This window comes from Prionailurus bengalensis, chromosome E1 (assembly GCF_016509475.1).
Source record: "Prionailurus bengalensis isolate Pbe53 chromosome E1, Fcat_Pben_1.1_paternal_pri, whole genome shotgun sequence".
Lineage (NCBI taxonomy): Eukaryota > Metazoa > Chordata > Mammalia > Carnivora > Felidae > Prionailurus > Prionailurus bengalensis.
The window spans coordinates 23,294,036-23,321,390 of record NC_057347.1 but is presented as its reverse complement, the minus strand read 5'-3'; the positions used below and the strand labels follow the sequence as shown (position 1 = coordinate 23,321,390).

General features: G+C 43.0%; 1 protein-coding gene across 2 annotated transcripts in view; it reads right to left on the bottom strand.

The window, feature by feature from the left end:
- Positions 1 to 3,093: 3,093 nt before the first annotated feature.
- HEATR6 (HEAT repeat containing 6) overlaps positions 3,094 to 27,355 on the bottom strand; it is a 35,529-nt gene continuing 11,267 nt past the window's right edge. Inside the window, exons 8-21 of one of the 2 annotated variants that reach the window (XM_043583749.1) lie at positions 26,069 to 26,364; positions 25,151 to 25,328; positions 19,915 to 20,121; positions 19,379 to 19,478; positions 16,954 to 17,309; positions 16,009 to 16,131; positions 15,573 to 15,659; positions 11,600 to 11,734; positions 10,765 to 10,887; positions 9,928 to 10,052; positions 9,012 to 9,108; positions 7,734 to 7,938; positions 4,726 to 5,267; positions 3,094 to 4,274 (exon numbers count right to left, since the gene is read on the bottom strand). In XM_043583749.1, the coding sequence (XP_043439684.1) occupies positions 4,257 to 4,274; positions 4,726 to 5,267; positions 7,734 to 7,938; positions 9,012 to 9,108; positions 9,928 to 10,052; positions 10,765 to 10,887; positions 11,600 to 11,734; positions 15,573 to 15,659; positions 16,009 to 16,131; positions 16,954 to 17,309; positions 19,379 to 19,478; positions 19,915 to 20,121; positions 25,151 to 25,328; positions 26,069 to 26,364 (2,592 nt within the window). In that variant the 3' untranslated portion in view covers positions 3,094 to 4,256. Of the gene's footprint in view, positions 5,268 to 7,733; positions 7,939 to 9,011; positions 9,109 to 9,927; positions 10,053 to 10,764; positions 10,888 to 11,599; positions 11,735 to 15,572; positions 15,660 to 16,008; positions 16,132 to 16,953; positions 17,310 to 19,378; positions 19,479 to 19,914; positions 20,122 to 25,150; positions 25,329 to 26,068; positions 26,365 to 27,355 lie in introns of both variants that reach the window. The other variant, XM_043583748.1, reaches the window with a different exon arrangement.

Genomic DNA, 27,355 nt, shown 5'->3' with positions numbered 1-27,355 from the left:
TGCGGTTCCACTGGACAGAGAGGAGTTCCTTCCCTGCACTTTTAGGCACCTGCCGCGGTGGGCTGCGGTGGGCTTGCCAAGGGGCTGGTGTCAGGGAGAAGCAACAACAAACACACAGGACTCCCCCCACCCCACCCCAGGGTCCTTCTTCCCTGTCCTAGAATAGGAGATAGCTTCTCTCCGTCTGCATCTCGTCTGCAGGGCCAGGTCTCTGTCTGCTTGGAGTCCAGGCCAGGGGAGGCCAGAGGGGGAAAATGGCAAACCTCATGCCAGTTTGGTGGGGCTCTGACTTCTCTGGTCCCTCCCTGAGGTTCCTGTTTTTTCCTTCTGTTCATGATAGCTGCTCCATGCATTTAGTCCAGGCTCCATAGCTGCATCTGGTGAGCTAGCGATTTGGGCATATTTGTAAACAGCTACCTTACAGAACTTTCATTAGTTCTATTATTTGCCGAGTTGATTTATCTCGACTTTCTGCAAATAGTGCTTTGTGGATTCAGTCTCTCAGACTGGTGTTCTACAAATAATCATAATTTGGAAACTCTTTGAAAAAACTTTCTGGAAAATTAATTGCATTGTTGGTTTAATCACCTTGATCATTAAATCTTGTATGTTAGGTAATAGTCGTGATGACAGGGTTCCTTGTCTTGATTCTGATGTTTTAAGGAAAGTCACTGATAAGATAGGTATACTTTATGATGTTAACAATGTATCTTTAGTTTTTTTTAAATAATTTTCATCAAAAAAGGATACTGAGCTTTGTCAAATGCTCTTTCAGCATTCATAAAAATGACCATTTGGGTTTTTTTTATTTGATATGTGATAAATTTTGTTAATAGAACTTCTCATTCAAGAAATGCCCCTATTCCTACAGTAAATACCAGCTGGTCATGGAATCAATGGCAGAGCAGTGATTTCCTTTCTTTTTTTTAATTTTTAAAAATGCTTTATTTTTGAGAGAGAGAGCACAAGTGGGAGAGGGGCAGAGGGGGACAGCGGATCCAAAGTGGGCTCTGCACTGATGTGGGGCTCAAACTCAAACCACAAGAACGTGACCTGAGCAAAGTCAGATGCTCAACCGACCGAGCCACCCAGGCGCCCCAACAGGGCAGTAATTTTCAAGGAAAGGTTTTTGCAAATGGCATACGCTGCCGCTGCTTTGAATTAAACCTGCAGGCCGCATTCCTGTGGGCTGCTGTGGCAGTGCTTTAGTCCTCTGACCCCAACCCTAATGCAATATCCTTGTCCACTGGAGCTGAGGATCCCTTCAGTTGTGACCCGAGGCCTCCAGGTGTGTACCAAAAGCAGGTCCCACTCCAATGACCTTTCTCCAGTGAAGAGACAGACATTCAAGCCCAGGAAGGACATCAGAGAGGTGTGACAAGGGCACCATTTATTGCTGAGTGCTTGCTCTGTGCCAGCTCCGAGCCAGATATCATGAGACCTACTCCTGAAACCCTAGGAGGTACTATTATCCCCATTTTACAGATGAGAGGTCAAGTAACTTGCCCAGGGATGTGGTTATTAAGTTGCAGAGTTGTCCTGCAAAACCCAGGTGTAATTTCAAAGCTTGTGGAAACTGGATGTTAATTCCTGACTGGCCCTCGGGGATGCGTCCTGAGGCAGAACTAGGAAAGGGGTCACTACTGCCCCGTTAAGTATGTGGCCTCCCACACATCCAGGCATTTCCCTTGTCCACGGGGTCCTGTAGGGGCAAGACGGAGGGCTGTATCTGGCAGGCTACCGAGGTCCTGGGGTGGTGCCTCTCCCATACTGCTGGATTCAGGTTCCCGAGGCATCCCAGGTAACACCTCACCTGAGGGTGCAGTCAGGAGACTCCAGCTATTTACCAACATGAAAGGTCATGGTATGTCGACCGTATTTCTGCCTAGTGCTCTGAAAGTTCAAGGAAAAAAAGTATCTGACATTTATTGGGTGCCAGAAGCTGTCTGAAGAACTCTCCACATACTAACTCATTTACTCATTATAATATCCTTATGAGGTAGGCACTATTATCCCTCTTTTGCAGATGGGAAAACTGAGGCACAAGATGTTCACAGATAGAAAGCAGCAGAGCCAGGGTTCAACCCTGGGCTCTGAAGCACTGCACTGTATTCACAAAGTGAAGGCCAAATGAAGCCGAGTAGCTAGAATTCACAGAACTCTTAGGCTGGAAAGACGGTGATGTTCAGCTCAGGGTCTGTGGTCACGCACAGATGTCAAAATCAAGGAAGCTCTTGCCCTGGTGTTCCACGGTGGGGGGGTTTCTGCTGCCCTGTAATCACCATAGGACCCCTGCTTTACCATGAACTACTACCATACAACAGGTTATAGCGTGTGCCTTCCTCAAGTTCTCCAAGTGGATCAGAATTAGTGGCTTTTAGTGGTCACAGACAACTTCAAAAGTAAGCAAGGTGTCATCATGCTGTCAGTTTATTAAACAGAGGCTCTAGCCATCTATACCTGGATAGCCCCTTCTCCTGTTTTTTTTTCCTTTTTTTTAAATGTTTATTTATTTTTGAGAAACAGAGAGAGAGAGAGAGAGAGAGAGAGAGAGAGAGAGAGAGTCACAGAGTGCGAAGATGGGGGGCGGGGGCAGAGAAAGAGGGAGACACAGAATCCGAAGCAGGCCCCAGGCTCTGAGCTGTAAACACAGAGCCCGATGCGGGGCTTGAACTCACGAACTCATGACCTAAGCTGAAGTTGGACGCTCAACCAACTGAGCCACCTAGACGCCCCTGGTTTTTTCCCTTTTAAACATCAAAAGAAAGTTCAGAGTTTGGCGTTCTGAATTAGAATTCTGCATCAGAGCCAGACTTTCTATTGTTTCTGCATCAGAATCAGTTCTAACCCTTTACTGTTTGTGAGGCTTCCTTTCACGATGGCAGCTTTCCTGAGGTACCAGCGCAGGGCGTGTGGGAGCCCCTGCCCTTGGGGTACACCCACAGTGCTACGGCAAGGAGAGAACCAGCATCCCATCCAGACAGAAGCTGTACCCCGGGCTCCTGGAGTTTCTAAAAGTGCTTACCCTTCGGCTTTCCCTGCATATGAGCACACTAACATCTGTTTTCAGAGACAAGGAAACCTGTACAGAAGTGAAAGTTTCTTCAAAAAATGAAGTTTTATTCAAGATAAACAAAGGATAAGAGCAAATCATCAAATCAGACCACTCAAAGTCATTTCACAAATATTTTTATCAAGAAGGTCACCAGTGAAAACCCCCCAAACAGTGGGTATCTATGCCACATTTTTACTTTTAGGACAGGGACAAGTAAACAAGCTGCTGCTCAGAACATATTCCTTAAAGAGAAGGAAGTTCCAAGATTCATCATTAGGATCAGTACAGGTTCAACTCAGTCCCTAGGCCTCTGTAATAATTCGTGTCCAGAGTCATCTCCAAAGAAAAGCAACTTTAAAGAATGTTCTACATGGGTGTTTTTACTGTACCATAGTCTAATTGTTCGGAAACTGGTTGGCATTCTACCAATGGAAAAGTGGGCCTTCAGTTACCGGACTAATCTGTTCCCCTGTCTGCTTGGATAGTATTTCCTGAACAATCAACAACATAGTAGAGGGAAAAGAGCAACTCAGGGGCAAATGAGAAATGCTGAGGACATATGTATGCCCTAAAATATGAATTTTAAGCTAAATAACAACAGTTAAATAATGTATTGCCAAAATCCATTCTATGTATCTTGATTTTTATTTATCCGAGATCAAATATAAGTATGGAGTAATTTTAGTTGGTTCTTTTGTGGATTGAAGTTCCTACCTGAAATCAATTCTCATAAAGTGTTGGTAGTTAATAGAGGAATGCAAAATTTAAATGTAAATAATTCTTCAGGGAGAAATCACTTTTATAACGGCTTAGACATTATCAAAATATAGTTTAAAAAGCTTTATAACCATCTAAATTAAATTAGAGAACTCTTTTTCTAAGGCACAGATGCAAAGGTAGTGAAACAATCATACCTTTAGTGTACGGACCACACTCTCCTTGGGGACTTTAGAAGCTGAGATGGAAGCGGTGGTGCGGCTACGGTGAACTGGACGCGGGCCCAGGGTGGCAGCCAGGTGCCAGGAGGCAGCTCTTTAGCTAGCAGCTCGTGGGGAGGCACACGGAGGGCTTCCAGGGTGCGTACCTGGGAAGCTCAGTGCAGTAGCTGTTTAGCAGCCTGTGAGGAACTTCTCAGGATTTTAGCAACTGAAGCAGCTACACCAGTGCAGACTGGCCGAACATCAGCTCTGCCTGAGGCTTTCTATAAACGCAACTTGATCTAAAAACAGAGAAGGTTATGGGCACGCTAGTTTTCATTAGTTTATTACAAAAAGAAAAACAATTCCGAGACACAATATATAACATAACGATTCCTAAATTCATTCGTTTTTTTGTCTTTATCTTGGTGTCTGAGGCCAAACACCCTTCGCAACCGTCCAGTCTGCTCAGCCCGCCCTACGACCGTATTTCCCGGCTCCCGGCTGCACAGGTCAGAGGTTCCAACAACCTGGACCGTGGCCAATGCAGCGGAACCACTCCCTAAAGTGGTTGAGCCCTTTGGGAAAAATTTAAATAGATGTGAGCCCATTCTGAATAAAATTGAATGGGTTGTTTCTGCCCCTAAAATTGAATCCTGCATATCTGATACTCAAGCTTGGGTCTTTCCATTACCACGACACCTGGAAGGTATGGCAGACCATTCACCGATCTGTCAGTCCCAGGAGTGCTACCTGTGATCCAGAGGAGTCAAAATAAATGGTGAGGGTATCTTCTAGAAAGTCCATGATGGCCCTTTTGGCTGAGTCGCCAGCCAGTGCCTGGATGCTGCCTATGTGCTCCAGGGCCGTTCTGACCATCTGGTCTCTTTCGTGCAAGCTGTGGGGTGCTCCGGTATCATCTCCCTCTGCTCCTGATTTTAAAAACTGTAGGATAAAGGACTGCACCATGTCCCCATTCGATTCAAGGGTTTCTCTGATGCAGGGCAGGTCTGAGGCACTGGCCAAACTCAAGAGGTGGATCAGTGCCTGGCAGATTTGGGTCCGTAGGCTGGCACAGTACTTGAACTCCAAAAAGTCTGTGGTGTCTTCGCTCTTTTGTAAGGCAGTGACCAATGCGTTCCAGATCTGAACGTACTGCTCAGCTGACCCATACTGCTCTCTCTTGCTCGGGATGGAAAGGGCAGTGGCAGATCTGATGCGCACTTTGAAGTTCTTGCATGATGTCACAACTGACGTCAGGGCGTTGTAGGCCTGGGAGGTCCACGGGGCTGTTCCTAGAAAGAACCCACCGACATTACAACAGATGAAGGCTTAGAAACAAGCAGGGGAGTGGAGAGGGTGGAGGAAATACACACTTATGCTCCAGCTGACACTAGGTTTTCATTCAATTCTCACGCTAACCCTATAGGATCAGGGTGACGGGTACTCACTGTGGGATTCTAGAGAAGGGGCTGAGTACGGATTCCCAAACTTCCCATTTCCTTAAACAGTCTGCCGCACACATGGGGGCCTCTGCTACTCTAAATGGGGACTTTGGCGACAGTGAAAGAGGCTTCTTCTCTGGGAAGAGGCTGTCCTACGGGGGTAAGGCTTGAGGAGCTAAGACTAAACTGTAGTGCCACTTGTGCTCAGTTGCCTGCTTCTGAGCAGTGCACACACTGCACAACCGTATGCCCAGCCTTGTTCATGATGACAAAAAAATATCTCATCACCCAGATTAGCATCCAGACACTGCTCTGGACATAGCAAGTCATGTGTTTTATTGCAAAGAAAAAGAAGGTACTATCTAGGCAGTGACTAAGGAACAGAGTACTCAGATTAACCAAAGGTGCAATTCTCTAATTTTGAGAAGATGATGTCCCAGTTTCTGTCTTCTTTCCCTTCCTGTTGGTCAGTCCCAGGAAATCAGCCTGCTTTCTTCCTCATCAGAACTACCACTCCCCACTCAATTTTGGGGTGGCTCTTATTCCTCAAGATGGACAGTAGAATAGAATTCGGCTTCCCTGGGGTGCCTGGGTGGCTCAATCTGTTTAAAATTTTTTTTTCAACGTTTTTTTTTAATTTATTTATTTTGGGACAGAGAGAGACAGAGCATAAACAGGGGAGGGGCAGAGAGAGAGGGAGACACAGAATCGGAAACAGGCTCCAGGCTCCGAGCCATCAGCCCAGAGCCTGACGCAGGGCTCAAACTCACGGACCGCGAGATCGTGACCTGGCTGAAGTCGGACGCTCAACCGACTGCGCTACCCAGGCGCCCCTCAATCTGTTTAAACATCTGACTTCAGCTCGCTCATGATCTCACAATTCATGAGTTTGAACCCCGCTTCGGGCTGTGCTAACAATGCAGAGCCTGTGTGGGATTTTCTCTCTTTCTCTTTCTCTGCCCCTCACTCACTCATCATGCCCTCTCTCAAAAATAAATTAATTACAAAAAAATTTTTTTAGGAGCGCCTTGATGGCTCAGTCGGTTAGGTGTCTGACTTCAGCTCAGGTCTTACCATGGTTTGTGGGTTTGAGCCCCGCATCAGGCTCTGTGCTAACAACTCAGAGCCTGGAGCCTGCTTTAGATTGTGTCCTGCTCTCTCTCTGCCCCACCCCGACTCCTGCTCTGTCTCTCTCTCTCTTTTTCTCTCTCAAAAATGAATAAACATTAAAAAAAAAATTTTTTTTTTTTTTACAAGAATTCATCTTCCCTCTTTCAGCCCTTCCGAACTTCTTTGCTGTCTTTGAAGGCAGGCAGGCAGACATCCACCTTAATGAGCTCCAACTCCAAAGGTCACTTTGGGTTATTTCCTCTGTAGAAAACGCCATGAAGCTACTTCTCCATTAGCCCTCGGTTGGGAGCATTTTTTTTTTTAATTGAATTTATTTATTTATTTAAGCAATCTCTACCCCCAGCGTGGGACTCAAACTCATGACCCTGAGATTAAGAGTCACGTGCTCTTCCAACTGAGCCAGCCAGGCACCCCCTGGCTGGAAGATCGTGGCAATAAAGGGGAGCAGAGCCAGATCTCCCTAACCTGATGCATGCTCTGCTGGCCCAGAATGGTTTTACCTCTCCAGGAACATAACTTGTTTCAAATCTTGTCACAGAGACAAATGTATAAGGCAAATGCTGGTAAGGAGAGGGAATGGGAATTGGGAGGCTTTGACCTATATGCCTAAGCAGCTATAAGCCACTGATGCTCTATCAAGGTGCACGGCACGTCATTACTGAGATGCCCTCCTACACAGCAGCCCACTTCAGTACCAAGGGCTCATTTGGGATTTCCAATCTGTACCTCTTCTTCCATGCCAGCTTTTCTCCTTCATTGCCCTCCGCCCCTCCCCCCGGTTGTTAGAACAACATTTTCTTATAGAAAATGAAAGCAGACAAAAGTCCTACTCATCATCCCCTCCAGAGGCAACCACCGTTAATGATTAGGCTAATTTCCTTTCATTCTTTTTTCCACCCATTTATTGAGATCATGTCGTAGAAACAACTGCATATCCTGTTTTAATTTGCTTAACATCAGAAGTACTTTCCCAGATTATCAAAAACTTTTTGTACATATAATTCTAAAGGATCCCTTTGAATATACATACTATGATATATACTATGATTCCCCTAAAGTTGGGCATTCGAAACATTTCCATTTTTTCTAATATGTGATAAGTAGAACTACGAGGAACATCTTGAATACTACTGTAGGCTGGAGTGTGCTGTCCTGAGGCCCTGCACCAGAGAGACACCTTCTTACCTAATGGAAGAGCAGGATTTTTAAATACATTCCCCACTGCGTAGCAAGCATTCCATCGGACTTTCATGGCAGCCTCATTCAGCACAGTAGAGATGAGGGCCTGGATAGACTCCTCAATGATTTCAGCAAACCTGGGCTTTTCTATATGAGACGGTTGCAAAAAATGAAGCAAATTTCCAAGGGCCCGCACTGCGTTGCTTTTTACCTATAATAAAATGTAAAAAAAAGCATTCGAAATCTGCTTTGCCAAAGACATGTTACAGAAAGTATCATTTCAGCTTTAAAAAACACAGGAGGTCTTGGACAGCTTAAAGTCGGAAAGCCAATGAAAACAGCAGGCTGTAAAAGTGTGGCTTCTTGAAACTCTGCAAGGTCTTATGTGCTGAACAGCCTATGCCATCAGAGAGGTGAGGTCTTCCACAGCTCCTCACTGGTATTTTTGGATTAGACTCCAGAGAGGTCTGTCTTCCTCGTTTTACAGAGACCGTGTGGAAGACCCAGAGGCTACAGGGCAAAGCTGGTTTGCAGCAAGGTGACGAGGAGAGGCGAGGTTTCAAAATTCCAGCCCAGTACTTTTCCATTAGAAAGTCTCTCTCAACCTTCGCAGCACACTAGAATCATCCGAGGAGCTTTCTTTCTCCAAAACCAATTCCCAGGCCCTAGTCCCAGAAATTCTGAACAGATTAGTCCACATAGGGCTTCCCAGGTTTTCAGAGTCACTGTACTAAATTAAGCACTCGGTATGGGTCAGGTATCATGCTAGGTACTTTAACACAAGGCATCTCCGAGGCCACTGAGGTAGATGTAATGACTTCCAGGTTCCAGATGAGGAAACAGACCTTCAGAGAAGTTAATGATATACCAAACGTCACCCGGCTACTAAAGGGCAAGCCAGGATTTGAAGCATGTCTACCTGACCCTAAAACCCATTTCTATGCTTTTAACTTATTAGTCTAATGGGAGCTATATAAAGCCAAGGGCTGTTCATTTTTCTGACTTGTCACTTCTACTGAAAGATTTTTTAGAAAAAAACAAAAACAAAAACCAAAAGCAGACTAATATTAAAACAAACACGGACAGATCATGGAGCAGTATTACAAAGAGCATTGATATTTTTCATGAGACAGGAGACAGGAAGGAAACTGTATAAGTGTGGAGTAGGCCACATTATACCTGAGTACTCTCTTGATCTCCTTTCAACAGGGATACATTTGGGGGATACAACTATAATACACTAAGTATCTAATGGAGAAACACCAGACTTTGCTGTGGGTCTACCTTGTCTTTATCCCTGGACGCTTCTATAGCTGATCGCAACATCTTCAAGAGCAGGAGACCAGAGAACTCTTCCTGGAAACTTGGGTCTGGGGTTTCCCTGTTCCATCCAAAGCAGACAAAACACGTTAAAAGTTAAAACTCAGTTAAATATATACATATACAGAGGCATTCACTTAGTAGAACTATAAAAATGTGGGAAAACAGCTCAACAAATCTGTTCCGATTATATCAAGAACTTAAAAGTTTATACCTTTTGACCCAGTAGGTCCACATCTAGGAATATGACCAAAAGGTGTATCTTGAAATAAAGATTTTATGTACAAAAATGTTCATTGCTTAGAAAAGCCTAAGATAATGCACATGTTCGGTAACGGAGTGGTTAAGTAATCACTTCACAGTGGTGATTATGTAATAGTAATGAACAATTTATAAAAAGCCAGCAGAAGTTGGGAGGATGCTTAGACATGCTGTATGGGAGAACTAAGCAATGATAAGCAGGGCACTAGTACATGAGGGACAATAGCTGCCTCAGGGAGGAAGGCTTTATACTGATGACCCCTTTTGTATTGTTTCAATTTTTTTTTTATTACTCTGAAAACTTACAAATTTGATAAAGAGTAGTGCGACCTATATTATGGTTTTGAATTTCTACTTTAGTATTTTCCACATTTTCTATAATGTGGATACGTTACTTATATCAGCATACAGTATTAAATACACACACACAAACACATACGTGTATATATAAAGAACGACTTACTAATCGCATTACTTGAAGGAGAATAAAACACAACAAAGCAGGAAGACTGACTACACGATATGGGAGAATTACTGTTCTTTTATAGTAGAGATCAAAGATACCCTCCTGGGACCTCAACATCAGAATTCACCAGGGGAAATGAGCTGAGTCACCTACATGTTGACAATCAGAGTGTCTGTCAAGTTGCCCAGGGACCAGGCTGCTTTGGCCCGGACATTCAGAGATTTGTCTTGAAGTGACATCAATATTGCATTCGCTGTGTCTGCAACAAATATGACATCCTGTAAGAGAAAATAAAACACTGTAGTTACTTTGGGAGCTCACACAGCTGCCTTAGAAATTCTGAAATTTATTTTCACACAATGATATAAGCCTTTACCACAATTTCTATTTGAAAATCAAAATTTATTTACTCAATTTACTATTCTACTTATTATAATGTGGACACTCATTAAAACCCCAGGGGAAGGTCTTCTGGGATTTTGGTATGTGCCACGCACACCCGAGGGGCCTATGGATTTTGCTCTTGTTGAACATCTTATAACCTGGTCTGCGACAGTGATCCATGAATTCTGTGCTTAGACTGATTTCCACCTTGGGAAATGACACTAACAATGAAATGCATTTCTAAAACACATCCTATTCATTACACACTTCACAGTGAGATCTCACAACTAAGAGTGAAAAAGAAATTTATTCGCTTCTTAGCCAAAACTCTACATCAGCTTTCTAAATTATTATTATCCCATGGCAATATCCCACTTCCTTTTTTTTTCAATTATTCATTAATGTAAATCTAGGGTCCTGGGCAGTGTGCTAAATAATTAGAAATAAATGAACTTACAGGCATTACCGTATTTTAGTAGCAATTAAAGAAACTAAGAGCAATTTGGTGTCCCTTACTGTCCAACTCAGAAGCTCTGTATGCACCCAAATCAACACTGCCCTGGCCTATCACAGAGGCAGAGAAGGGCTGTGCAGGCTTGCTCTGACCTGTCTGAGACAGGGGAAAAGCACATAGACTCCAAGGGCCCGCGAGGTCGCCGCTTTCACTAGACGGTTCTTGCTGTCGTTCAGCCCAAGCAGCATGGTGATGCACAGGATCTGCCTGTCGCTCTGTAGTGAGAAAGGTGGGTGGAGGGAAAGTGAGAAAGAAAGAACCACGAGCCACTGTCCTCAACACGCGACTGGGACATGTCTGCATCTGAACACAAGGGAGACCTTGAGGCTACCTTAGCAGAGAGCAGAGGGGCAACGCGGATCCAGGTATTGGGTGAGTGCCTGCTTGGTGCTGGGCACACACAGCACCTGTGACCATTAACCTTTCCCACTGTGTGAGTTAGGTCACCATGTTCTCCTACTTCCTGAAAGCAGCCTCTTTATAAAAGCTAATTCATGCAAATGCCACTGAGGACTAAAGAAGGGGAGCAGCCTGAATATACATGTGGTGGGCACTGGCCAAGTACTGCTCACACTTCGTGTTATTACTCACATTGTGCCCATTTTATAGATGAGAACACTCAGGGTTAGAGATGTTAAGAAAATCAGGGAGTGGAGTGGAAGAGATAAACCCAGGTCCTCCTAACTCTTGGTTTTGAAGTCTTTCTGAAACGTCTCTTCCAAGCCTCCTCCCTCACCTGCCCTCCGAGGACAGGGAAGAAAGGGTCCCCTGAGACATTAAGATTTGAAGTGTTTCCACCGCCCTCACCCCACACTCAAGCCAGGGATGATGCTGAATACCGGCTCAAGATGACAACGAATCTGAATCAAACTCAAGCTCTGCTGCTCGGGGGCACCACGTAAGGTGAGAAAACACTCCTGGAGTTACCGGCAGGCTGCTGAAGGCTTCGGGCAGGATGGAAGACAGGGCGTCACAGGTGCTCGCCTGCAGGGTCGGGTGCTCTGAGTTCTGCAGGGCTCTGGGCAGAGGGCCGTTTAGCATCATCGTCCAGAACATCACCACCTGGATCAGGGGCACAGTTACAGCTGTGGCCCCAGACACTATAGCAGAACCAACTTGCCGCTAAGACTACCTCAGGTGGCCCTAGTAATGCAACGTTCTTTAAAGCAGTAGCCTTCGGGGTGCCTGGGTGGCTCAGTTGGTTAAGCGTCTGACTTCAACTCAGGTCACGATCTCGTGGTCTGTGAGTTCGAGCCCCGCGTCGGGCTCTGGGCTGATGGCTCAGAGCCTGGAGCCGGCTTCGGATTCTGTGTCTCCCTCTCTCTCTGCCCCTCCCCTGTTCATGCTCTGTCTCTGTCTCAAAAATAAATAAACGTTAAAAAAAAAATTTAAAGCAGTAACCTTTTGTCAATGCTTCTGCTAGTCCTTGCACAGCAGGGGAAGGAGCTTTAGAAAACAACTGCAGGGGCGCCTGGGTGGCCTGGGTGGCTCAGTCAGTTAAGCCGCCAACTTTGCCTCAGGTCACGATCTTGTCTTTCCCGAGTTCAAGCCCCACATCGGGCTCTGTGCTGACAGCTCAGAGCCTGGAGACTGCTTTGGATTTTGTGTCTCCCTCTCTCTCTGCCCCTCCCCTGCTTGTGCTCTGTCTCTCTCCTCTCAAAAATAAGTAAACATTAAAAAAATTAAAAGAAAAAAAAAGAAAACAACGACTGCATCCTTCCACTTTATGGACTAGGAAACAGCTGGCTACAGCTAGGTGGCCGGAGTGATGGGAGTGATGATGATCATGAGGAGGGGCAGGGGGTGATGGTGGTAACGGCGGCCATGGCTCGTGTTTTCCAGAAAGCCCCTCACACGCCAGGCACTGCTCTAAGCTTTACACATATCTACCCATTTTAATCCTCAGTACAACTAAATGAAGTATGTGTCATTATCTCCATTTTCACACAAGGAAACTGAGGCACAAACATATGGTGTAACTTGCTAGTGGGCATTAGGGCCCTGCACAGCCCAGAGGCCATGTGCCAGAGTCTAAAGAGCACCGGATCCAGAGGCAGAGCTGGGGCTGAATCCTTCAGTGGCTGCTTCCCATCTCTGCAACCTTGGGCAAGTCCCTGAACCTAAGTGTTGATTCCTCTTCAATAACACAGGGTGAAGATGTCTACTTGGCAGAGTCTTGGTGACAGTAAAGTGTAACACTGTGTGTCAAGTTCCTTGCACAGTGTCAGGTGCACAGTGGAGACTCTTAAATTGAGCACTGGGCTCTCTTGTGGGTACTATGAAGATTTACCTTTTTTTTTTTTTAATCTTTATTTATTTTTGAGAGAGAGACAGAGTATGAGCAGGGGAGGAGCAGAGAGAGAGGAAGACACAGAATCCGAGGCAGGCTCCAGGCTCTGAGCTGTCAGCACAGAACCTGATGTGGGGCTCGAACTCACAAACTGTGAGATTATGACCTGAGCTGAAGTCGGACGCTTAACCGACTGAGCCAGCCAGGTGCCCATACCTCACTTTTATTAAAGCTCTCAAGGCAGGCATCTGAAGAGTACCTTGAACCGTTTGCTTCCCATGCTTTCTAAAAATCCTAGGATTTCAGGTGCATTTGCAACTGTCTGTGGTTTTGGAGTCTCTACTTTCTGCCCCACGAATTTAGTCCCAAGTTTTGCCATGTGTCCCACGCATCAATCCTGTCCTCCCCTAAATCCTAGTTTCTAGAAACCCAATCTGGACCTTCCCCACCCCAAACCAGAAGACTTTAGACAGGTATGCTTGCCAGCCTCCAAGATGGCCCATACAGATTCTTGCCTCCTAATGTTAAGGAGGTGGCCCCCCACCTAGCCCCTGTACAGGCCGACCTGTGTAACCAGTAGGGTGCTGTGGAAATGACAGTGTGAAACTTCCAAAGCTAGGGTGGGATGCCTGGGTGGCTCAGATGGTTAAGTGTTCAATTCTTCATTTCAGTTCAGGTCATGATCTCACAGTTCATGAGTTCACACCCCAAGTCAGGCTCCGCGTTGATAATGCGGAGCTTGCCTGAGATTCTCTCTCCCCCTCTCTCTGCCCCTTCCCTGCTTATGTGTTCTCTCTCTCAAAATAAATAAATAAACTTTAAAAAAAAAAAACAAACCCAAAACGAGGTTATAAGAATACAGGGGTGCCTGGGTGGCTCAGTCGGTTAAGCGTCTGATTTCAGCTCAGGTCATGATCTCATGGTTTGTGGGTTTGAGCCCCATGTCAGGTTCTATGCTGACAGCTCAGAGCCAGGAGCCTGCTTCGGATTCTGTGTCTCCCTCTCTCTTGGCCCCTCCCCTCCCTCATACTGTGTCTCTCTCTCTCTCAGAAATAAATAAACATTTAAAAAAAAAAAAAAAAAAGAACACCACAGCTTCTGTCTTGCTCTGTCTTGATTCTCTTGCTATGGGGGAAGCCAGCTGCCATATCCAAGGACACTCAAGCAGCCCTCTGGAGAGTTCCTTGTGGGAAGGAAGTAAGAGAGGCCTGCTGCCAAAAGCCAGCACTAACTTGCTAGGTATGTGAGTGAGCCGTGTTGGAAGAAGATCCTCAAACCCCTGTCAAGTTCAGTTGACTGCAGCCCCTGCCAGCATCTTGACTGCAGCCTCAGAAGGACAAAGCTGAGCTACTCCCAATTCCTGAGCCACAGAAACTATGTGAGAGAATATATATTGTTGTAAGCTGCTAAGTGTTTTGGCTAATTTACTACTCAGCAACTGACAAGTAATATAGAAAGTATATCTCTTTTTTACAAATGAAAAAACCTGAACGTGATGCCTACAGTCATTTGACCAGCAGGGGGAGAAGTCCAGGTGCAAACCCAGGTCTGTCTGAGCAAAGCTCAACTCCTCTCCCTGTGAATGGTGATGTTTCAGCTTGAGTGGCAGTCTCAGGAAAGGACTAGGGCTAGATATTCTTTTTTTTTTTTTTTTTTTTTTTTTAAAGGATATATTTTTTTTTAATTTTTTTTCAACGTTTTTATTTATTTTTGGGACAGAGAGAGGCAGAGCATGAACGGGGGAGGGGCAGAGAGAGAGGGAGACACAGAATCGGAAACAGGCTCCAGGCTCTGAGCCATCAGCCCAGAGCCCGACGCGGGGCTCGAACTCACACACCGCGAGATCGTGACCTGGCTGAAGTCGGACGCCTAACCGACTGCGCCACCCAGGCGCCCCAGGGCTAGATATTCTTAATTGCTTGTAGGGATGATGGAAATTGCAAAGGGAAAAGAATGGGCAGGATGAGGAGGGCAGAAGGTAAAAAACACCACTAATGTTGAGTTGACTTTGCTTTTGGCACCAAGTAGAAGCCCTTTTTGGTAGGGTCACGTGTTCCTCCTCCAAAGAACTGGCGCAGTATGGAGACAACAGAAACAACCTAAGGTCACAGGAATTTACTAGGAATCCTGGAGCGGGGTGGTGAGGGAGTTAAGGGAATCAACATCTATCAAGCACCTACTATTTGTCAGCAGCCTTACATTTTATTCAATCTAGTTACAGATTATTATTCCTCTTTATGAGGAAACTGTGCTCACACATCCATTAATGTGCTCCCTACATTTGCTCTCATATCTTCAGATTCCAAATCCTTGGCTCTTCCCACCATTCTACTCTACCTCTTGGGCAGGATGAGGAACCACACGAGGTTTTATGCGAAAGAAATACTGGTTTTTCAATTGCTGGCTGTACGTTACACACAATCCGACCACATACTGAACTGCAAATAAACAGAAATGCAAATAAATCTTATTCATGCTAGTCTCCTGTCATCACATATCATTAGCTGTAGTTTTTGACACTGGAAGAAACTACACAGTTTACTTCACTTCATCACCGAAGCCTCACAACTGACTGCAGCACTAGGAGAGCACTGAACAATGTGTACTTACCATGGTGACTGGCACTCTCTGGTCAGGAGCTATGGTAGAATCTGGTTTATACTGCTGTATTAAGCCTGTCCCCAGTTCTTCCAGAAGCTGCCAAGGCAAAAGAAATATAGATTATCAAAGCAGATTTGATAATCCGAATTATGGAGGCAGAAAACCTCACTTGTTTGGAGACGACCTCAAATCAAAGGGAAAAATAGTTTCCAACCGAATTTTCTTTCTTCTTTCAGTAACTCTGACATCAGAGGCATTGGAGCAAAACCACCAGAAACATATTGTTTATTTATTACCAAATGAATTCTTTGGGTTTCTCTGGCGAGCTGAAAATGAAGGAATGTATGACTTTCCCTACCTGATACCCCTTTAAGAAACCTCAGAACTGAGGAAAAGAACATAAAGGAAGAGAAGAAAATAGCAAGTGGCTTTTCATCAAAGTTACCTTTGCTCCATGAAGCTGAATAGACGGATCTGCTTCCCCCATGCACTTGCAAATCACCTCTCCAAGCTCCATTAAGTACACTTGAGCCATTGAAAAGTAGCCCTTGGCCAGATGAGCTAACACCTGCAAAGAGAACAGAGGAATAACCTCAAGACCTAAATGCAGGGCTGCAATATCCAGAAAAGTGTTTTCATATTTCAGAAACCACTCACATTTAACAAGGGGTAGGCAGGAATCTGATGTTGAATGAAATGAACAACCATAATCTTTATTTTATGACTGAAATCAGTTAACTCTATCATGTAACTTCACGGTGCTTTATAATTTTTGAAATGTGTTTCATTAAGGTTGTCAATACTATTCAAGCCTGGGAACAATTTTCTGAGGCAGGTACTAACTGAATATTTCAGCTAAAGAAGCTAAGGCTAAAAAAGTTAAAGGTTAAAGGACATGTTTAATATCAACCGCACAATCAGCAGCAGAGCCCAGGACCAAACCCATGTCTCAGATCACAGCTGAGTACCAAAGAAGCGAATAAATTAATCTGGGGTTGTTTTCTTCCTGTTGTCTCTAAGCAGACAGAAGATGGAAGAGAAGTTATAGAGAATTAAATATTTAAAGTCTCAGAAATCAAAGCTTAACTGTACAACGTCTTTCAGAATTACTGTATAATCCAGCATACCCAACCTGTCACATAAAAACTATGGTCACTAAAGTGACTTGCAACAAAAAGGAATAAATGTGACATTTACAACCAAGTCTTCTCCTAACCGCCGCCAAAACCAAAACAACAAAGCACTCACACCTAAAACACAGGTCTCTAACACCACTGACCTGCGGCTCAGTTATATGTTATTTTCATAGACTCACTCCTCACAATCAATCAATGCTTTGAAAGAAGATTGATTACTTCCATTCTAGAAATGAGGAAACGAAACCTCCTACCTGTAAGGCCTCCAATCGCATGGGGGATGGTTCATAGATGCTCCCCGCTGCACAGCCAGCATCGCTACTGGAACAGGACTCCTCCTTGGGCAATACAACAGTGGAAATGCAAAGTCGGATGAGCCAGCAAGGCTCTGAAGACCCCTTAGGGGAGCTAACTGAAGCCTCTTCCAAAAAGGGTCCCGAGGGGGCTTTCTTCCACCAATCAGGAGCGCTGAGGTGAGGAGTTGCTGAATTGCTATTGCTGAGTCCGGAAGAGCAGGGCTGTTGTAAAAGGAGCTGGACTTCAGGTAGAGGCGCGTGAGTGGACACTATGGCTCCCAAGAGAGTGAGGCTTGACACTCGAACATTCACATCTGTCAAAGTTGATGGGAATCACTATCACTGTGGGAACAGCTATCGCAAGGATCACAATTATTCCCGCAGACAATGAAGAATGATGGCGCCCTTGTGTAACCTGAATCCAATGAAACCTCCAGACCCAACTTCCAGTTTATAGAAATACATGGCACAGAAACAGAATTTAAACAACACTGTAAAGAACCTATCTGGCAAACTGAGAAGGTAAAACAGGCTTTAAGACAACAGTCTTGGACTCTTCCCCAAATCAGCGTGGTGAAAGAACAAAAGGGTGATGGGACTACTCTAGATTAGAAGAGACTAAACTGACATAATAATGACATGAAATGCACGAACCAGGAATGAATCCAAGTCCTCACAAAAAGGGAGGGAAGACTTTTTGAGACATATGGTGAAATGTGAATGTGGAGTAGATATGAAACAATATTATGGAATTGATGTGGATTTCTTAGGTGTGACAATGGGGATGTGTTTTTTAGGAAATTGTCTTTGTTCTTGTAAGATGCATGCTGAGGTATTCAGGATGAAATATCATGTCTGGAGTTTACTTTCTTTTTTTAAATTTTTTTATTAAAACAAAAAAATTTCTTTAACATTTATTTATTTTTGAGAGACAGAGACAGAGCACAAGCAGGAGAGGGGCAGAGAGAGAGGGAGACAGAGAATCTGAAGCAGGCTCCAGGCTGTGAGCTGTGAGCCCGGAGCCCGATGCGGGGCTCGAATTCACAAACGGCGAGATCGTGACCTGAGCCGAAGTCTGACACTTAACCGACTGAGCCACCCAGGTGCCCCAGAAGTTTACTTTCAAATGGTTCAAAAATATACCTATTTATACACACATATGTATACACACGTACACAGATACATACATGCAGAGACAAAGCAAATATGACAAATGTTAATAACTGTTAAGTCTAGGTAGAGATATGCGCATGTTCACTGTACTATTCTTTCAAGTTCCTGAGGGTTTGACCATTTTATTCATGAAAATGCTGAAAGACAAAGCCAGACACTTGGGAGGGACGTGAGACATGGTCCACTCCTCAGTTTACAGATGAAGAAAAGCTGGTGCAGCGGAATGAGCAGGGGACTGAGCCCAAAGACTTGAGTTGTTTCAATCTTACTTCTGCCACTGACATGAGAGACGTCAAAGGCAAGATTTATCTTTCCCATTTTACACATTGGTGAAACAAGTGAACTGGACCGTGATGTCCAGTGATACATCATCATCTCCTTTAAGCCTTATAAAAATCTTCCGAGGTAGGTCAACGTCTTCCTGTTAGGAGGAAGTGACGGTTCTGACAGAGCCACAGTTATGAGATGGAGGAAATGGGAATGGGCTGCAGACCCTCAGCCTGACTCCAGGTCTAGTACCCCTCCCATGACATCACAGAAACATCACTGCCTCCTTCAAGAACTCTGACTGAAAAACTTATCAGAATGTGGTCTGGATAACAGACCACATAGTACTTTCATTGCCTGCTTGCTAGCAAAAGAAAAACAAATGTTCTCTAGGCAAATGTTTATAGCACAGATATATCACGTGTGGGAGTAAGTCAGGAAATAACAAGAAATAAGACTCTGTAGTAAGTGGGGGAGTTGAGGTTCTGGAATTTTATCTAAACTGCAGAGGAGATAATCTTACAGCAGTTATGTTTTATATTCCAGTTTTTCTTTCCAAAAAGAGGATGATGTCTATGTGATTGTCCACCCATCCTTACTTCTGCCTTAAGGATAGAAACTACGTATTGTGTGCCAGAGCACTGCCCCCCCTATCCCCCCAGCGCCAGCCCCCTGCACTTGGCTCAACAAGAATTCTAAAGTCACTACACTGCAGCAGCAAAGAACCACTAATCTTTACAATTAATTCTCCAGCTCACTTCTTCCAGGTGTCCACTGGGGCTTCTGGGGTCAAAAGCAGGCTTCTACCAATAGCTGCTTTCCCTGAAAACTTGAGAATGAGTAGAGATACCTTAGAGCTGTAAAAATGCTCTCAATATTTTTAAAACTAATAATCTAGATTTGATTGATACAAAAGAGCAATCGATTTTAAACTACCACCAACCTTTGTGGCGGATATAAGGCTTTATCTGGTTCCAGACTTTGGTCAACAGGCTGAGTTTCAGACGGTTGTAAGGTGAATTTGATACTAAATTTGCAAGGCACTGCAAAAGACAAGAATAGCCCATCAATAGGCCTGATTAAGCCACAGCACAGACACAAAATGTTATAGCATTTAATTAAAAAAGAAAAGTCTATGAAGACTCATTTGAAAATCAGTTTTTTTCTTTTTTGTCCTTTTTTTAGGGGACTTGCACTTGTGTTCTCACTGGTACAACTTAATACTAAAAATATGGGAGTATTTTTAGTAAATCATTTATTTGGATATACAAAGAGTATAGGTAAGATCAAGCGAGGAGGCACAATAGGATAGCTTTTTTTTTTTAATAGAATAGCTTTAAATAAAACAAATAGGATAACTTTAAATAAAATTGTTACTTCTATTCTTAAGTCAAATTACTTTTGGACAATGTAAAACATTATACAAGATCAAAACAGAGAAAACCCATCCAGAACCCGTTGATAACTTGGCATGCTTACCTTAATTATCTGAGTGAGGGTCTGTGAGGATGACTCCGCCACCAAAGCTAACAAAAGACATCTGTGTAACTCTCTAATGCTGGATGCGATCATCACGGAGAAGGGAGTAAAAGCCCTTCTGTGGTCACTGGTGTCTTCAGCAACAGAAAGAAACTGCTTTGAGCCTTCCAAGATGGCGGATAAAACTTGCAGAGCACACGCACGTGTCTGAAATTTCAGAATGATTCACCTTTATTAGTTAATAATCAGGAGTCAAATCCCCTTCTTCCTATTTTTGTTTTTAATTTTTGAAGTATTTAGGATCATTTTAATTAGAAAATTAGAGGCAATAAGATTATCTATCAGGTCCTAAAAGTAGCCATGAACTAGGCCACTTGCACCCTCACTTTAAAAAAACTTCTATCACATTGCTGTTAGGTTTTCTTACAGGAAGGAGTAAGTCTAAGCTACATGATAATATAAAACCCTGAAATCATGAACATGAGAATAACTTAAAAGATTAGAAGTCTAGTTTATTCAAGCATAAGGCCAAGTAAAAAGAGAGAACTAAATAGCTCGTGGGGTAGGAAAAAAAATACCCAAGTCTAGAGTCTGTTTCACACTAAACATGCGACACTGAAGCGTCCATGAGTGCTCGAAGTTAATTAAACAGTATATTAGGAACTTTGTGCACATTCAAGTTGGCAGGCATCATTAGTGATCCAACTTTTCAGAAACAGTCTTAGGTACAGAAAATAATACTGCCTGTAGTGAGAGTCTTTGATAATCAAAGAAAGGAAAACTATTAACTATAACCTTATGGAAGGAAAGGAAAATATGTGCACCTTTGTCAATGGTCTGCTGTACTTGTCAGGAAAAGTGTCAACGAAGCAAAATTTTGTTTATAAGATTAAAGCATTACTTTCAATTGGTACTCTGATGATTCCGTGGTATTAAAAATCAGGAAAGAGGGGAGCCTGGGTGGCTCAGTCAGTTAAGCATCCGAATCTTGGTTTCGGCTCAGGTCATGATTTCGCCGTTGTGGGACTGAGTCCCACATCTCTCTCCCTTTCTCTCTGCCCCTGTCCTGCTTGCACATACTCTCTCTCAAAATTATTAAATAAACATTAAAAGCAAGCAAACAAAAAATCAGGTAAGAAAAAAATAAAAAGAAAGCCAATTTAACCATAATGGAATGCAGGTGATAAATGTAGGACCAGTTATATAATACTGTACCCTCTTTGGCCAGCCCCCCAAAATACCAACTAAATACTTCCAGATATTTTAAAAGTGGGGAATCAACATTATAATTCTAATCTAAATATTTGCTCACCATGAAGCATATCTGAGTTTGGTGTGAAAAAGGTTCTCCAGAAAATCTTCAACTATATCATCTCCAAGTAACTAAGGAATAAATCATTTTTGCGCATCTTTTGTAGAGTGGGCTCACAAACAAAAAACTAAAGATTTACCGCTCTGAGAATAAATTTGTAGTATGACAATATAAGTCTTCAGAATCAAGCATAATCATTTAAGTTAGGAAGCTGACAATGTATTAGGAAATTTTGTGTGTGTGTGTGTGTGTGTGTGTGTGTGTGTGTGTGTATGGGTGAGAGGGTGTGAGAGAGAGAGAGAGAGAGAGTGAGAGAGACAGCAAGCGAGAAAGAACTCAAGTCACAAGTCAGCTGACCCAACAAAAACTTAGATAAGGGGCTGCCAAACTTTTTCTGCAAAGGACCAGTAGCACCTACTTTATATTTTAGACTTTGTAGGCCACAGCCTCTGTTGCAACCACTCAGCCATGACAAGACAGATGCTAAATAAAGAATAAATATGATTATATTCCAATAAAATTTTACTTATGGACAATGAAATCTGAATTTCATATAATTTTCACATGGCATGAAATACCATTTTAAAAAGTTTTTTTTTTTAACAACAATTTAAAAGTATAAAAGTATTCTTAGCTCATGGGTCATACAGAAACATAGTTTGCCAACCCCTGATTACATGGCGGGTCTGAATAAAGGTATGCTATGCTGAACCTCCATTTCTTTATAAGGCAGTTAAAAAATCATGATTCCCACAGGTGACAAAGCAATTGCAATTTAAAACCAACTTGTGGAAAGAAATGAACTGATACTCAGAAGCCAAAAGTTTTTAGCCTCATTAACTTTGGTACCCTAAGAGGTAAAAGTATCCATGACCATCACAAATGAAAACAAAAGGAAAGTCACTGAAATATATCACCAAGGTAGGAAATCTATGAAAAATATACTACTATATCACATGATATTTCTCATAGGTCCGATTTAATTTCCTTTAAACCTTGTTTAATAGATCTCTGTTGCTAAAAAAAAAAAAAAAAAAGCTACTTATGACACTGAATCATTCAAGTTCTGCTTCACTGATTCTTACATCAATATTTAATATACTATTTACCAGTTCTGATCAGCACTTTCAGCAGAAATTACTGATGTGCAAGCAAATCTTAAGAGGGGCAGCTCTCCAGAGAACTCATTTTGTTAAGTTTTTATTGTCTGAATATTTACAATGATGGATGAAGACTTTCCAATCTGATAAACATCAGTGTGCTCTGTTTCACCAGGGGGTAGTTTCACTTCCTTGGACATGAAGACTTGTTCAAAGGTAATGAAACAGGAAAACACTTTCCCCTTTTTCTACTTATGGATGTGGCAGAAATGTTTGCAGAGGTAGCTCAGTTAATCCTTAGTTTTTCCTTTTTTTATGTTTGGTCTCAATCTTCCTGGGAGGATGATAAAGAAGTCATGGCTGGGAGTGGGTAGCAGTGAGGTTTCAATGTACTTGGTTGTTCCCTTCTTTAGCTTTGTCCCAGGACTGATTATTCTGCACACATGTTCAAGGTTAACTTTATTTGATCACACTCCTAAAGTTGGTTGCCTTTAGGGTGGGGGCATTTGAACACTGTGTCGGGGTCTCTAGATTTGGAGATATCCAAGCCAAAGCCATCTGTTCTTGGTCAGCCATATAAGGGAAAACCCAACTACCTACCAGTTCATGATAGTTACAAACCTGCTTTACTCTCTTTCCTTATAGGGCTATTACTCTAGATTTTGATTTGTTTCCACATTTCATAGCTCTCCAAAAAAAGAAATAAAAAATCATGAAATTTTAAAATTGGGATAGTTCTCAAGGTACCAAGAAAGTTTGTCCCATAGTTTGTTCCCTAGATCAAGTCTTGCTATAGCCACATAATCTACCTTTTTAACACCCAAAGAAATCTTATAGAAGAAATTCATAAATTAGTCATGGTATTTTTATTGGTAATTTGCTCTGTGCCATCTGGAAACATACAGGATGTGCTTTCTGAAGCACATTTCCAACATGTAAAAACATGACCATTTCCCAAGTACTGCCCACTGCCAAATCCTAAAGGAAATTTCTAAGTTTTCTCCTTTGGAATTAATCACTCTAACATTTCATACTGCAACTTCCCGAAAGTAATCTATTGCCAGTGTTCTGAATGAAGAGTCCAGTCCCCTTCCTTCTGTCCGTTTTTCTTTGGAAAGTTTCTCAGCATATCAGTAAAAACTGTGCTTCCAGTTGAATCTACCCTAGGTCATACCAGAGCTGCCATGAACTTGAAACTGTCATCACTGTGCACTTCAGCAAGATGCACTACTGTCATGTTTCATCCTAAGAGAAACTTCAGGCATCCAACTCTATACTTACAACAAGCCTTTGAGCAGCTGACCACTCAGCTTTTACACATGACTATACCTTTTAATCTAGCTCTGATCAACGATTGCTGCTCCACTGCATTTATGTGAACTTTTAAGTTTTGCACACAACTTTCTAGGAGTCTTTGTAAAAAAGTCTCTCTCACTGACATCACCGACCACAACACTTGCTTCTAGCATGTGTCTTGGTGCACAGGGACAGTTTGCAGAGGTGTGTACTAAGGCTCACCGTGGACCATGATCACACTTCTTTACACCTTTCTAACCTAAAATCTGTGACAAAGCTTCTGGCTACAATCATTTCACTTGCCATTACATGGAACTGACAAGTTCTACTCATTACTTTGATCTTTCTAAATCCTACAAATGATGATTGCTTTTCCATTTCTCCAGGACCTTCATGTCCTGGAGCTAGGACATCTCCAGAAAGAAGTTCTATACATTTCCTTTTCATCACATTTCTTGCATTGCATTCATCAAAGTTAAAGAGCAAGACCATATCTAAAAGGTACCCAAATCAAGGAGGACCACTTTGCAGCATGTAAAATTTCTCATGGCACTCTAAGGCAAATGTAAACATTAAAAACTATAAAGACATAAACACCATGACACAGATTTCAATCCACTTTCATGAAATCCGACTCCATAACCTCTCTGTACTCATATCCCAAACTCATACGTTCGCTGTCCCCTTGGCTGGGCAGCTGCAGTGCGGGTGGTTTACCTAGCCTGCCACTGGCTCCACAGGACGATCTCCTCAGCTCCTGCCGGCAGCTCCCCGCAGCCGGAGGCTTTTCTTTTCTTTTTTTCTTTTTTCTTTTTTATTTATTTATTTATTTTTTGGGGAGGCTTTTCAAATATATGTACTTTTTAACCTTTATAGTATTTTTCCTTTCACTTACAAGAATGGCTTCAGTACTGACTTATTTGTCACCCCTTATTTTCCATTTTTCTTGCAGGTTCTCATTTGCTACTGATTCAGTTAATCTGAAAATTTCCTGCTGGTATAACTACTCAGGATATTGGATGTTTGAAATTTTTGTGCTTAACTGAGGCCTGTTTATTTTTTTCACCCTGTAAGAGCTTTTGAAGGGTCACCCACAAGTTTTCTTATGTGTTCTTATCATAGACATTTTTCTAAGCTTTACGTATTCTTCATAACCATTATGGACAAAGATATTCCACTGAGTGTTTAAACTGCTTTTGATTTTTTCCTATTATAAATCCCATGGCAATCAACATTCCCATAAAAGGGAAAGAACCACGGCTGTCTCAGTGCAGCTCCAAAGGGATACAGAGGCTACAAGTCAGTGAGCTCAGGCTCCAAGCAAGCCCTAGGCAGCAGGGCCCCTAGTGTGAGCGTTCTCAGCCTGCTACTCACATATGCCCGTGTTCTGTCCTCCTGCCTGGCCTGTGGTTCTCGAGTCAGGAGTTGGATTGTTAGTAATGAGAGCTGTGTTCAGATGAGACCAGATAAGGCAGGGAAAACAAAAAAGACTTTCCTGGTATTATGCTCAGAATTTAAGTGCTTTTACCTTTGGAGAAGGATCTTTTAACGTAAGAGTCATCAGGGACACTGACTGAGGGCTTCCAAGCTCGGGTGTATCAGGAACAAAGGCTGACCAGTAGCCATAAAGAACTTTTTTTTCTATTGATTTTATAGTAGAAAGAAAACAAGCTAATGCTCCTTGGCGAACTTTGGCTTGGTAAGACCTATCCAAGAGAAGGAAGAAAAAAAGTCTTTAAAAAATACAAACATGAAATTCTATTTATTCCAGCCAACTCACATGATGCACTAAGAAACTCAACTTTCTGAATAAACCCAAAAGTAAATATGCCAACGTGATAGTTGAAAAAATAGTTTTCAAAATGCAATCAAAACATGCTAAAGCAATTTGTTTACATAACAAGTTAATACAGTAAACAATATAAAACACAACTAGACAGAAAATAAGAGGGCAACAGCTTGGCATCAGGAGTAGTGAGTATGTGCCAGGCACTGTGCTGAGGCTGGCAGACATAAAGCCCGCCCTGCCCCCAAGGAGCCTGCGAGGGGCAGAGACAGACGGACAGTTAAAGAGATAACTGCAGGGCATTTTGATCGATGCTAAGGTGGAGATACATCAAAGGGTCACAAAGAAGGCACCAAAGCCAGAATTGGGGAGCAGGGGTGCTAGTAAGAAAAGGCTTCTCAGAGGACATGATTGCTGAGCTCATACCAAAGTGGAGTAGTGGTTAATAAGAAGGCACACAAAGTGGAAGAAAATTCCAGGCAGAGGAACAACATGTACAAAGGCAGATGAAGGGGACAAGGCAGATGTAGAGTGACACAAAGCCCAGCATAAATGAATCTTCAAATTAAATCTTGTGTAGCAGTCAGGTTTTTAAGCAAAGTTATTAACTTATGTGCACCTGAGATTAGAAGGCGTAACAACATAACAAAATACTACTACCTCATTTTACTCTGCATGCCTCCTTCAGCATCCGAATAGTCAGACTCACTACTGCTGACCTTTTTCCAACTGGCAGAACGGAAGGGGGTGGAGACTCGGTCTCTTCCTGCCATGCTGCTTCCCTCTACAGGCAAACTTCGGACTCCCAGGGAGGAGGAGCAGGGAGTGCTCCCCTCACGCAGGTTCTCTTTGCCTGAGCCAGTGATGGGGGCTGCTTCTCTTTCACCACTGGATTCTTCCTCTTCCTCTTCTTGCTGGATTTTCCTTGATTTTACTTTTGATTTCTTCTTTTTATTCTGATTTTAGGAGCAAATGAAAACATACATATGAGAGCTATTGGTACTTTCTCATTTGATAGTTACTAAATATGTCCCCAACACGTAGTCTGAAGAAAGAAGAAAAGAGGAGAGGAGAAAAAAATGGCACTTACTTAATACTCTGTGTGTCAGGTGCTGTGCTAAGTGCTTACACACACCCTACTGGACTACAGGAAACAAGGCATGACGTATGTACAACAGAGCCATACTGGTAGCCTGGGTTTAAATTCTACCTCTGTGACTGTGGGCAAATCATTTCACCTTCCACTTAGCTTGAAGTTCCTGATCTGTGAGTATAAGGCTAATGCCACTTTCCTTGCACAGTTGTGAAAGCATTCAGCAGCAACAGATTTCAAGTCTATAGAAAATGATTAGAGTGACAATTTTCTCAGTTCTTCCAGATAAGACCCATAGCTAGCACCACTCTAGATGTAGAAGAGAGACGTTAATCCACTATATACAATGCACGGTTTAGGTCACTGAGGCTTTGTAGATAGTAAGTAAGAGCCAGTTTCTTTCTTTTCTCCTGCTTCCTTTCTGACATCCAAATATCTTTGGAATCTAGGCCTCCCTCTGCATTCTCAAGGTCCCCTGAATTTAAGAAAGGAAGGTCCTCATCACTTCTATTTTGTATTATTAACATGGCCCCAGACTCACACCTTTTACTTGCTACCACAGTGATGTTTCCTAGATGTGTATCTGATCATATCACTCCCCTATATAAGTCTTCATCTCTGCCACCTGTAAGATAAAAACTCACTCCTTAGCATACTATAAAAGACCCTTATGATTTGGCCTCTGCTACCTACTTGTCCCAGCCTTCTCCTGCACACACCTGACACTCTAGACTACTGGTTAACAAATAGGCTGCACACATGCTCATCCTCTATGCCTAGGCACCTTCTGTTTCCTCTGGCAGAAAAAAATAACCAACACTTTCCTTCCTTTTTGTACTCTACTCATTCTTTAA